Here is a 12,879-nt window from a genome sequence, read left to right on the forward strand (position 1 = left end):
ATAGGGTCTGTGCTGTACAAGGTGTGGGTGTTGAGGTAGAGGATCAGCTATGACCTTAGTGAATGGCAGAGCAGGCTCAAGGGGCTGTATGGCCTACTATTGCTCCTATTTCTTATGTTCTTTTAACTCCATGGTACCCATCACTGGGTCAAAAGCCTGGAACTCCCTACCTAACAGCACCTTTACCACACGGACTGCAGCAGTTCAAGAAGAAGGCGGTTCACCACCACCATCTCAAGGGCAATTAGGGATGGGCAAATAAATATCGGCCTTGCCAGCAACGCCCACATTCCTAAAGTGAATATATTTTTAAAATATACACTGGCACTGATTCATTTCAATGACAAAACATAGCTAGTTGAATTACCCATCTCCTGTTGCATCGGATATCTAATGAGCGACGCTATACACCAGATACATCGACGACATTTTCTTCCTATGGACCCACGGCGAAGAATCACTGAAAAGACTACACGATAACATCAACAAGTTCCATCCCACCATCAAACTCACCATGGACTACTCCTCAGAATCGGTTTCATTCTTGGACACACGAATCTCCATCAAAGACGGATACCTCAGCACTTCACTCTACCGCAAGCCCACGGACAACCTCAGGATGCTCCACTTCTCCAGCTTCCACCCTAACCACGTTAAAGAAGCCATCCCCTATGGAAAAGCCCTGCGAATACACAGGATCTGCTCAGACGAGGAGGAACGCGATGGACACCTACAGACGCTGAAAGACGCCCTCGTAAGAACGGATATGACGCTCGACTCGCCGATCGACAGTTCCGACGGGCCACAGCAAAAAATCGCATAGACCTCCTCAGAAGACAAACACGGGACACAACCAACAGAGTACCCTTCGTCATCCAGTACTTCCCCGGAGCGGAGAAACTACGCCATGTTCTTCGCAGCCTTCAACATGTCATCAATGATGACGAACACCTCGCTAAGGCCATCCCCATGCCTCCACTACTCGCCTTCAAACAGCCGCCTAACCTCAAACAGACCATCGTTCGCAGCAAATTACCCAGCTTTCAGGAGAACAGCGACCACGACACCACACAACCCTGCCACGGCAACCTCTGCAAGACATGCCAGATCATCAACACAGATACCATCATCACACATGAGGACACCACCCACCAGGTACATGGTACATACTCATGTGACTCGGCCAACGTTGTCTACCTCATACGTTGCAGGAAAGGATGCCCCGGAGCATGGTACATCGGCGAGACCATGCAGACACTGCGACAACGGATGAATGGACACCGTGCAACAATCGCCAGGCAGGAGTGTTCCCTCCCAGTCGGGGAACACTTCAGCAGTCAAGGACATTCAGCCTCCGATCTTCGGGTAAGCATTCTCCAAGGCGGCCTTCGAGACACACAACGCAAAATCGTCGAGCAGAAACTGATAGCCAAGTTCCGCACTCATGAGGACGGCCTCAACCGGGATCTTGGGTTCATGTCACACTACATGTAACCCCACCTGATGTAGGGTCACCCAGACTCACGTCGTTGTTGGCTTGTTCTCTCTACACAGATGCGGCCGGACCTGCTGTGATTTCCAGCAAAAAAAATGTTTTTTTGTCTGTTTTTTGTTTTTCATACAGACCCCAGCATCTGCAACATTTGACCCCTTGTGACCCCACTTCATTGTTCTTTGATGTAATGTTTTCCTGACTGACCTGTTTGGACACCATCCACACCTTTGATTGCTGTGATTATCTCTCTGCCAAGATGTGATAAATGGCAGTTAGAACGATTACCTGTAATCATCTGGCATTATTCCCTGACTATATAAGCTGTGTTTTTATGCATCTCTCCACTTCACCTGACGAAGGAGCAGCGCTCCGAAAGCTTGTGATTTCAAATAAAACTGTTGGACTATAACCTGGTGTCGTGTGACTTCTTACATTTGAGCAAATACTATAGCAGAGATGGCAATGGGCCAACCCAGTTTATGGAATAACCTTACTATTAGAGCTCTTTTTATTCTAATCAACTGGCCAATTTAGAAACTGAAAAACTGTAGAATTAATCTAAACACACGTGTGTAAGAGAGGAATTTTATTTAACAGCGTAAGATAACTTCAAACTTAAAACCCAACTAATGCTGTAATTCCTCCAGTTGAGACGACTGCTATCTTTACAGAAATAAAGATACCCATGCACTTTTTCATGTTTGCTCACATAAGCTCCAAAATCAATTCTCTGTGTGGAACAGTTTGAGGCATTTCAACCAGTGTTGCTTTCATCGATTCAAATGAGGAGAAAAATAAAAAAAACTTATTGACAAAGATTTTCTGCTGGGGTTATGCCAGGAAACCAGTGCAACTCCAGCAGAATGCAACAGAATCTTACTCCCAAGCCATTCTTCGTGATCTATGGTTGTTTCCCACCACTCCCAGGATTTCCCACAGGAAATGACATCCGCCAAATATTTTGTCAATTGAAAATTTCAAAACCGAGATTGATAGATTTTTGTTAGGCAAAGGGTATTAAGGGTTACAGAATCAAGGCAGGTAAATGGAGTTAAGATACAGATCAGCCATGATCTGATTGAGTGGCAGAGCAGGTTCAAGGGGTCGAGTGACCTGTTCCTATGTTCCTAAATATGGGCAAGCATAATCAAACACCATGCAAGTGAGAGAAAATATGTCATACAGCGTAGTTTATGTCCTGCCTTTTGTTATTAATTAACCACATGTCCATTTCTCAACAAAAAAGACCTCAGTCACCTTAGAGATGTGAGACGTTATTTCTCTTGATTAAAAAGCTTTTAGCAGCAACAGCAAGGCAAAGTACATCCATGTTAGATTTGCAGCTCCCTATCAGTTTAGGTTGCTATGTGCAATAAGTTTCTTTCTCCGCTATTTTACCAAAGGGATTAATCTGTTTAAATCAATGCTTTTGCGAAAACAGCAGAGAGGAATGTCATATGAATAGTGCACAGCAGAATATCATTCCATTAGTGAATATGAAAGTCTCATTTTAATTTTGATAACAGACAAAGAATTCACTTCATTTCTGCATATGATCGTATTGGAAATTTTTGAACAACCTAAGATGGAGGAAAGACAATGACCTACATTGAACATTACAAATATTTCTACACCTAATTCCTGCCACTGAGAAGGACCAGGACAGCAACCGTCGCCAAGTCACATGCCACCCTGGATTGGCTATCTATCACTGTTCCTTCATCGTCACCGGGTTAATATCCTGGAACTCCCAACCTGGGGGCAACATGGGCACATGGACTGCAGCAGTTCAAGGAGAAGGACCACCACCACCCTTCTCAGGAAATCAAGGGATGGGCAATAAATGCCAGCCTTGCCAGCAGCGCCCACATCCAGAGAACACATTAAAAAAAAGTCGTAAACACAGGTAAATGTTAGCACATGTAAGAGAGATATAGGTAAATCAAATGTTGCTTACAAGATACCATTGTTTTGTAAACAAAGGATCGTTCATCGTGATACCAATTTCACTAATGCTCCGATATCCTCGCTTCATTCTGTTAAATGCCTCTTGCTGCATGGCATGTTTTACCTGCAAGAGAAACAATCTGCGTGAGCAAATCCATAGATGTTAGATCGGGCAGGCTTCAATTAAAAATGTCAAACTGATAACATCTGTTTACTACATTTTATTCACTGATCAGGAACACAATCTCAACAGGGATTCAGAGAAAAGTGTTTCTGTGGCACAATTTTCTCAACATACTTTTAAACGAACACTCAAGGGTAATGTCCTACAACTGGCGTTGTTCTTCTTGGAGCAGAGAAGGCTAAGAGAAGATTTGATAGAAGTGTTTAAAATCATGAAGGGTTTAGATAGAGTAAATAAAGAGAAACGTTTTCCAAAGGCTGAAGGGTCAATAACAAGAGGGCACAGATTTAAGCTGATTGGCAAAAGAACAAGAAGCGACATGAGGAAAAACCTTTTTTACACAATGAGTGATTAAGATTTGGAATGCGCTGCCTGATAGGGTGTTGGATACATAGTCAATAGTAGCCTTCAAAAGGGAATTGGATAAATACTTGAAGGAGAAAAAATTGTAGGGGGAGTGTGACTAACTGCATTGCTCTTCGAAAGAGCCCGATTCACTGGGCTGAATGGCCTCCTCCTATGCTGTACTATTCTATGATTCTATGACACCTAATATTTGTACAACTTTAATTGTGTTGTGAAATTTTAGCCTTGTTCTAGTGTAAGCAGTGTAGACCCAGCTATACTTCTTGTAGCCTGTTTGTTGTATCTGAATATATATACTGATGGTCAGGATAGCAGCCCTTCCACAGTGCTCCTCTGCCCATGGCTATCCAAAAGCTAGAATCAAGGCTGGGCAAGACCGTCCCTGAGACCGTGGAGAGTTCACAGTCTGTAGTGGGAACCATCAAGGGTCTCTGTTTGCAGAGGTCAAAGGGCTACCTCATTCCCAGCACCATATCAAAGACACTGCTGAAACCTCTCTCTCAACAACAACTTGCATTTATATAGCACCTTTAACATAGTAAAACGTCCCAAGGTGCTTCACAGGAGTGGAATCAAACAAAATTTGACACCGAGCCACATAAGGAGATATTAGTGTAAAGTATGCGCATATACTTGATACAAAAAGGAAGAGACAGCTTGGAAGGGTTTAACTTAGGTCTTTACTTCATACCCACAGGCGGGAACTGAGGGGAGATCAGTACCCGCAGTACTATTTATACCCCTATGGCCAGGAGTGGTACTACGGTATCACTACGCCCTACAAAGTAGTGCTGCCCTGGCCATAGGGTTAAAGTAGCATACATATTACATACACAACATTCCTCCCCTTTTAATTAAAACGTACCCGTGCAATTAAGTCAACAGATGCACCATAACTAGGGCTAATAACATTTGGTAACACAACATACATAACATATTACATACACAACAATTAGGACAGATGATCAAAGCTTGGTCAAAGAGGTAGGTTTTGAGCAGCGTCTTCAAGGAGAGAGAGGCGGAGAGGCGGAGAGGTTTAGGGAGAGAATTCCAGAGCTTAGGGCCGAGGCAGCTGAAAGCACGGCCGCCAATGATGGATGATTAAAATCAGGGCTGCGCAAGAGGCCAAAATTGGAGTCGCACAGAGATCTCAGAAGGTTGAAGGGCTGGAGGAGGTTATAGAGATGGGGAGGGTTGAGGTTATGGAGGGATTTTAAAACAGGGATGAAAATTTTAAAATTGAGGCATTGCCAGACTGGGTTCCAATGTAGGTCAGCAAGCACAGGGGTGATGGGCAGTCTTCTGTCAATGGGAGTTCACTTAGAAGGAGCACTAGGATAGGTGGACTCGCACCTCAAACACTACGCTGGAAGATGTGTTGAAAAGCATTATACAGTAAAAGACACAGGCCTAGAAATTGGGTATAGCCCCGCCAGCACGTTTGCGCCGAAAATTTTGCGCCCGCCGAGGAGCCAGTTGTGCCCGCCCCATATTCACTTTCAGCGCCCCAAAGCGGAACCAGGCGCTGGTACAGGGTGTGTCCGCCCCGCTTGGGGCGCTGAAAGTGAATTTCAGCGCTCCCGGTCCCGCTGCGCCACCCGATGCGGTGCGGCAGGCTGCTGTACTGCAGGCCTCCCCCTTCTCTTAAGGGGGAGGTGCCTGCAACGGCCGGAGCCCCGATTGCAAGTGCCGGCAAAAGAGCCCGGCACAACGGAGAAGTGCCGGGCTCCACGGAAACCAGCCGGCAATGCCGCGGGGGGGGGGGGGTGTAGGAGGCCGAGGAAGGAGGTGCGGGCAGGCGGCCACCGAAAAAGCGGCCACCCCGCACCTCCACCTTAACTTGCGCCGCTAAGGCTGCAGTAAGGACCCGGTCTCCCGATGTTGTTAGCGCCCGCCACGGAAGAGGCGGCCGCTACTGAAGATGGGGATCGGCGTGGTTTCGGGCGGTACCGGGGCACTGCGCACACCAATGACGTCATCGGTGCCGGCGCAGCGCTACCGGCTAACGCCGATGTTAGGGCCCACCTAATTTCGGGCGCAACGCAACTTCCGGCGCAACCCACTCTTTCGCCCCTAATTGGGCGCAAATGCAACTGAATTTCTAGGCCACACAGTTTTTCAATGAAGTACTGTTGGAACTCTATCATTGTCCTGTTTATGCACTTTAACTGTGGACGAACAAGGAAAGCAAGTGTTCCTATGTACACTGATAATTTGATAATAGGAGGCAGGTTTAACTGGGAGGCTTTTTCTTTTAATTCAATGTGGGATGGAGCAGTTGTATTCAGTAAGGAACCTTTTGGTGGTGGCTCTCGAGAGGGCCAGGCAGACTCCTTCAGCAGCTGTCAATGGTCTTGTGGTTGTTGCTCATCATCTGCCTCCAAATAAGCCATCTTGCAAAAGGATGGTTCCACAGCACTGAACACAGCCTCCATCAATAGGTGCAAAAAGACAAACAGCATTCTGAAGGAGTTGGATATATTTCTTAAGGCTAAAGGGATCAAGGAGTATGGAGAGAAAGCAGGGACCGGGTACTGAATTTGGATGATCAGCCATGATTGCATTGAATGGCGAAGCAGGCTCGAGGGGCCAAATGGATTACTCCTGCTCCTATCGTCTATGTTTCTATCGGCTGAAAATTCAGTAGCCTTAGCGCCTCATTTGAGGCGCTAGAGGGCCTTGCGCCAGAGTTATGGCCAGTAGTGAAATTCCCTGGGGCCCTAAATCGGCGTTGCTCCGGTAGCGCTGCGCCGGCACCGATGACGTCATCGGTGTGCGCAGCGTCCCGGTTGCCGTGGTAACCCGCCCGAACTCCGAAATTGAGTTGCGGCCGCCTCGCCCGTGGCAGCCGCAACCAGCGTTTTGTCAGAGGTGCCTTACTGCAGTTAGCGCCGGCGCATTAAAGGCCCCGCGGCGGCCGGCCGCTTTCCCGCCGGCCGCCTGCCCGCAGCTCCCTCCCCGGACTTCTCTCCCCCCCCCCCCCGGAACAGATGCAAGCCCGGCACTTGTCCGAGGTGCCGGGCTCATTTTTAAGCAGATTTGCGTGGGCCGCGGCCGGGTGCAGGCAGCTCCTCCTTAACGGAAGGAGGAGGCCTGCACTTCCCCAGCCTGCCGCACCGCATCGGGTGCCGCAGCGCCGGAATTGCGGCGCGAAACAGCAGTTAGCGCCCTTTTCCAGGCGCTAAGACCCTTCAGTCGCGCCGGCAGCCGTTTGGGCGCGGCGCCACTGAATTTTTGGCACGCGCAGGGGACTTAGCGCCGGCACTAACTTCCGGCGCTAAAGCCCTGGCTAAGCCAAAACCCAATTTCTAGGCCTATGTTTCTAACATGTATTGAAACTACAGCAATAGTCTGAAAGCTAGAAGCCAAAGATAAAGACCATTCTTGACAATTCCAGCCTGTCCCTTTAAAACAAATAGCCCTTCAATGGCAACTCTGGAAGCAGTAGGGCCAAGTTTGATATAAAAGTAAAAGGAAGACTTGCATTTATATAGGCCTAGAAATTGGGTTTTGGCTTAGCCAGGGCTTTAGCGCCGGAAGTTAGTGCCGGCGCTAAGTCCCCTGCGCGCGCCAAAAATTCAGTGGCGCCGCGCCCAAACGGCTGCCGGCGCGACTGAATGGTCTTAGCGCCTGGAAAAGGGCGCTAACTGCCGTTTCGCGCCGCAATTCCGGCGCTGCGGCACCCGATGCGGTGCGGCAGGCTGGGGAAGTGCAGGCCTCCTCCTTCCGTTAAGGAGGAGCTGCCTGCACCCGGCCGCGGCCCACGCAAATCTGCTTAAAAATGAGCCCGGCACCTCGGACAAGTGCTGGGCTTGCATCTGTTCCGGGGGGGGGGGGGGGAGAGAAGTCCGGGGAGGGAGCTGCGAGCAGGCGGCCGGCGGGAAAGCGGCCGGCCGCCGCGGGGCCTTTAATATGCGCCGGCGCTAACTGCAGTAAGGCACCTCTGACAAAACGCTGGTTGCGGCTGCCACGGGCGAGGCGGCCGCAACTCAATTTCGGAGTTCGGGCGGGTTACCACGGCAACCGGGACGCTGCGCACACCGATGACGTCATCGGTGCCGGCGCAGTGCTACCGGAGCAACGCCGATTTAGGGCCCCAGGGAATTTCACTACTGGCCATAACTCCGGCGCAAGGCCCTCTAGCGCCTCAAATGAGGCGCTAAGGCTACTGAATTTTCAGCCGTTAGTGTCCCAAAGCACTTTACAGCCAATTAAGTACTTTTGAAGTGTAGTCACTGCTGTAATGTAGGAAAAAGTTATGGGAGCAGTCTGCCTGTAAACTGCACCCACATTATCATAGGACATCTGTGTGTAGAGGCATTTGATAATTATTTGCATGTGATTTTTGTTGCTGTGATCTCTTCAGGTGCATTCAAGTGCAACCACCTGAAAAACCATACAGGAAATTTGACGACAGTGCTTTTCAGGTGCAGGACTGGGTTAAAAGGATTAGCACCCAATTTTCCAGTTCATAAGCTTCCAATTATTAGGTCACTATAGCCGGGAAAATCCACCCTAACATTTCAGAAAGGACAAGGCTCTCAGTTTTCCTCTAGTTAATCTTATATCTAGACAATATTGCATGCTTACCTATGCTGCCTAGATGTGTGGATAGAAGTGCTTGTGGTTGAATCATGATCATATTGGCAATTTTTATCTTTCTCATTAAGCACTCAAGCGTTCAGGTTTATCCTCAAGTGCAAAACTCCACAATTCAACTTGCATCAGAGAGAACTTGCAGAAAATAGGGTATGTATTTCATTTTAGTGTTTACCAATTCAATGTAATCCATTTGCAGGCCACAGCTTTATGATTTTGCTTCAGCCACTTAACTTTACTCTGGAGAGATTGAGCCTTTTGAGTTTCTCTCTCTTGTAAATTGAAGTATTATAACAAGCATGGACAAAAGCTTTTGCACTATCCCATAATAGTGAAAAAACTTCCAGAGCAAGGGTATAGATTTTATGGGCAATGCTTTCCCTTTAATATATTCAGAGTTTTATAGAACAAAATTAAAGTCCACTCAATGAAACGCCTATGTTCCATGTTCCTTCCTTATCCATTCCTTTATATCCTCCAAATGATCCCTCAGTAGGGATACAGTTGGTCCCAGCACACCTGTGTTGGTGAGAGAAAGATCTGCTGGAATTCCCATGCCTAATTTTTATTGAGTGATGCCTCCTGGATGTGTGTGTCAGGAAGTCAGGTGAAGGCAAGAATGTTGTTGTCTGTAATAGCCAGCAGCCAAATAGCCTGCTGACATCCATTATGAAGGCTCAAACATGAATACTGAATCCCTGAGCAAGTACTAAAGGGCAATGGATGCCCATGGGGCCATATCCTAGGAAGGAGCCAGTGCCTTCAGGAGAGATGGGGGTATGGAGAAGAATTGGCAATAGACAAACAATAGGTCAGACACTAATGAGCAGACTTAGGGTTCAGAAAGCTTATTTGTTGAACTCACATGCATTTGACTTGACCATAGCATCCTCTAAGTAGGTCTACTTTGAAAAACTGGCAAGCCCTTTGTTGTGATTTGTGTTACAAGCATAATAACAAGATGTGCATTTACATTTAAAATCAGCAATATAACAAAATGCTAAAGAATAAAAATATCTGTAACATAGGTATCGTCATGTTTTAGAATTCCTGATTGTGTTTTTTGTCTTCAGATTAAAGGATTTGGGAATGAGTCGCGTGTAATTGCTGTGCTTTAAAGCAAAGACATTTTGCACCGGCTTAAAAATGCCACAGGCTGAAGCTACTTCAGAGAAATGGTTTATTTGTTAATGGGCCAGGTACTGAAGATGTGCAATAGAGCCAGATGAGCCAGTTGGTGGATCTCATCCCTCTCCCCTGTCTCCTCCACCCTCACCTCCAACAAAAAGTGCAAGGAGCTCATGGAATTCTTTGCCTCTAAGACTGAGACCATCTAATCAGCTGCCTCTGTCACTTCCCTCCCTTCCCCTAGCCCACTGGGCCAAACTTCCTCTAAGGCTCCCCCTGCCCTAGACCTGAACTCGCATCTTTCTCCAGTTTCTCTCCAATCTCCCCTCATGCCCTCTCTGAGCTCATCTTGTCCATGAGACCCACTTCCTGCTCCCTCGACCCTATTCCCACTAAACTGCTGACCACACAACTTCCTTTTCTGGCCCTCATGTTAGCTGATATTGCTAACAGTTCTCGCTCCTCCGGTACTGTCCCCCTGCTGCTGAAACCCTCATCTGTACCTTTGTTACCTCTAGACTTGACTATTCCAACGCACTCCTGGCTGGCCTCCCACGTTCTACCCTACGTAAACTTGAGATCATCCAAAACTCGGCTGCCCATGTTGTAACTCGCACAAAGTCCCGTTCCCCCATCACCCCTGTGCTCGCTGACTTACATTGGTTCCCGGTTAAGCAACACCTCGATTTTAAAATTCTCATCTTTGTTTTCAAATCCCTCCATGGCCTCGCCCCTCCCTATCTCTGTAATCTCTTCCAGCCCTACAACACCGCTCCCCCCCCCTCCGAGATATTTGCGCTCCTCTAATTCTGGCCTCTTGAGCATCCCTGATTTTAATCGCTCCACCATTAATGGCTGTGCCTTCAGCTGCCTAGGCCCTAAACTCTGGAATTCTCTCCCTAATCTTCTCCGCCTCTCTACCTCTCTTTCCTCCTTTAAGACACTTCTTAAAACCTACCTCCTTGACCAAGCTTTTGGTTATCTGCTCTAATTTCTCCTTATGTAGCTTGGTGTCAAATTTTGTTTTATAACGTTCCTGTGAAGCACCTTGGGATGTTTTACTACATTAAAGGCTCTATATAAATACAAGTTGTTGTTGCTGAATGTTATGACTCACAGTCAGTTTCAAGCTGAGACAATGAAAGACAATTGTCTAATCCCAGAATCCCAGAACAATTAAGACAGAATGGTCCTTGTGCATTTTGAGAACAGGTGGAGATGTTTCCTGTAAACACATGAAGGGTGTGTGTGTGGCAGTGCGGACGGGGGGGGGGAGGGGGTGTTGGCGTGGGTCGGGGGAGGAGAGGTAACCCGTTTTATCGATGGTGAGTCACTGAATAGGCAAGAAATCAGAGGAACAGCTATCCCATTTGCAGAGAGAAAGGGGGAAAGGAACACAAGGCAGAGCCAGGCCATTCAGGAGAGAAGTTAGGAAACACTTCCTCACACAAAGGGTGGTAGAAGTGTGGAACTCTCTCCCACAAAAAGCAGTAGATGCTAGCTCAATTAATCATTTTAAATCTGAGTTCACTAGCTTTTTGCTAACCAAGTGTATTAAGGGATACGGAGCCAAGTCGACTTGATGGAGTTAGGATACAGATCAGACATGACTTCATTGAATGGCGGAACAGGCTCAAGGGGATGAATGGCCTACTCCTGTTCCTATTTTCCTAAGGCGAATCAATCAGATCTGGGAGGAAGCCTGGCCTAGTGAGGGGTAATTTACTCATCTCAAGCCCAGAGCCGATCAGAGTTAATAGCCTGACTAGGAAAAGTTAAGCCGGCCTGCTAATAGGGTTAGTGTGGTGACTTCTGAAAAATTATTTTTCTTGTTTTTGAGAAGGTAATTGAATTAAGGTGAGATTTAATTGCATCTGTTGCTCTGTACATTCAATTGCTGTCTGCAAAATACAGCAGCTTAACGATTCGTGTCTGGCCTCATCTCACTAAGTGTTTCAGTCTGCCTTCACAAAGATTGCCAAGGTGCACGAGGATTAGGTTGGACATATTCCTGGAGATTTCATCACATGACCTCCAACCTCCAACAGCCCTGCATTGCCAAACAGCCTTTCTCCCCCCATTTCCAATATTTCTATAACTAATAAACAAAAGTATTCAAAGAATATGGTAAAGAAACATCAGCCGGGATTTTGCTCACCTCGGTGGGTCCGTGGCGGACGATGTTGGTGGCGGGTCCCGACCCCGCTGCTGTCTCCATCCCAGCCTCTGAAATGAATTTCCCCTGATTGGGCTTGTTAAGCCCACACAGTGCGTTTCTTGGCCAATTAGAGGAAGCGGGTCTGGTGACATTATTTGATGACGCGTCATCAGTCGGTTTCCTTAAAGGGACCATGGCTAACTTTAATTTGACATTTGTGCTGTCAGTGTTCTACAGCATTGAGGTGCTGCAAACACTGACAAACACTGCACAGAGGTGCAGGGCTGCACCCAGGCTCTCCCATGACTCCCTCCATATGTTGGTTGCAGATTGCAGAGGAGGGCACAAGCAGGGATGTCGTCAGGAGGACCTGGGTGCAGTGCCGCAAACATTTCAATGATCTCAGTAGATCACGAAAGGTTACTACAAAGCTACACTCAACCTCATCCTGCTGTGCCTCTCATCACATCCCCATCACTCTGCCTTCCCTACCCTACTCCTGCACATCCTTACGCACACTAACTTACCTTGCACCTCCACCCATCCCTCTCTATCTGCATTATCGCATCTCCATCTCACTAGCCACGCCTCACACTCACCCTCATCCTAGTGCAATCATACCAACTAACAACACACAAGGGTAGGCACTTGTGTGTTTTATGCAATGTTCATGTAAAGTTTCTGTTAATTTGCTGTCAAACATTGAAACTTTTATTTTCAATACTTTCCGGTCTTGGACAGATTTGTGTGCACCTTTGGAAGCGGCTTAGTGAGTTGCAGTGAATGGTGAGACATAATGGTACCCCCTGCAAAGGTGATGAGTGTGAAAGGAATGGCTTGGGCATTGTAGGGGATGCTTTATGGTGTTGATGTGGGGTGGTGCCAACCTGGCACATCCTGTGGCAGCCAGGGTGTACAGCATCAAGTGAAGTAAATCTGGCCAAGGTGAGGCCATCCCTGGCCTCCCGGGCAGCAATATGGTCGGGTGCTGATGCCCTGTGT

At 47.5% G+C, this 12,879-nt stretch overlaps 1 protein-coding gene across 1 annotated transcript in view; it reads right to left on the bottom strand.

Moving 5' to 3' along the window:
* Nucleotides 1–12,879, bottom strand: part of pcsk2 (proprotein convertase subtilisin/kexin type 2) — a 153,955-nt gene that overhangs the window by 95,182 nt on the left and 45,894 nt on the right. Inside the window, exon 3 of the mRNA XM_085981639.1 lies at nt 3,453–3,566. Within this exon, the coding sequence (XP_085837765.1) occupies nt 3,453–3,566 (114 nt within the window). The remainder of the gene's footprint in view (nt 1–3,452; nt 3,567–12,879) is intronic.

Source organism: Somniosus microcephalus, chromosome 3, assembly GCF_052327205.1.
Source record: "Somniosus microcephalus isolate GS21.2 chromosome 3, FLI_Smic_1.0, whole genome shotgun sequence".
Taxonomy (NCBI): domain Eukaryota; kingdom Metazoa; phylum Chordata; class Chondrichthyes; order Squaliformes; family Somniosidae; genus Somniosus; species Somniosus microcephalus.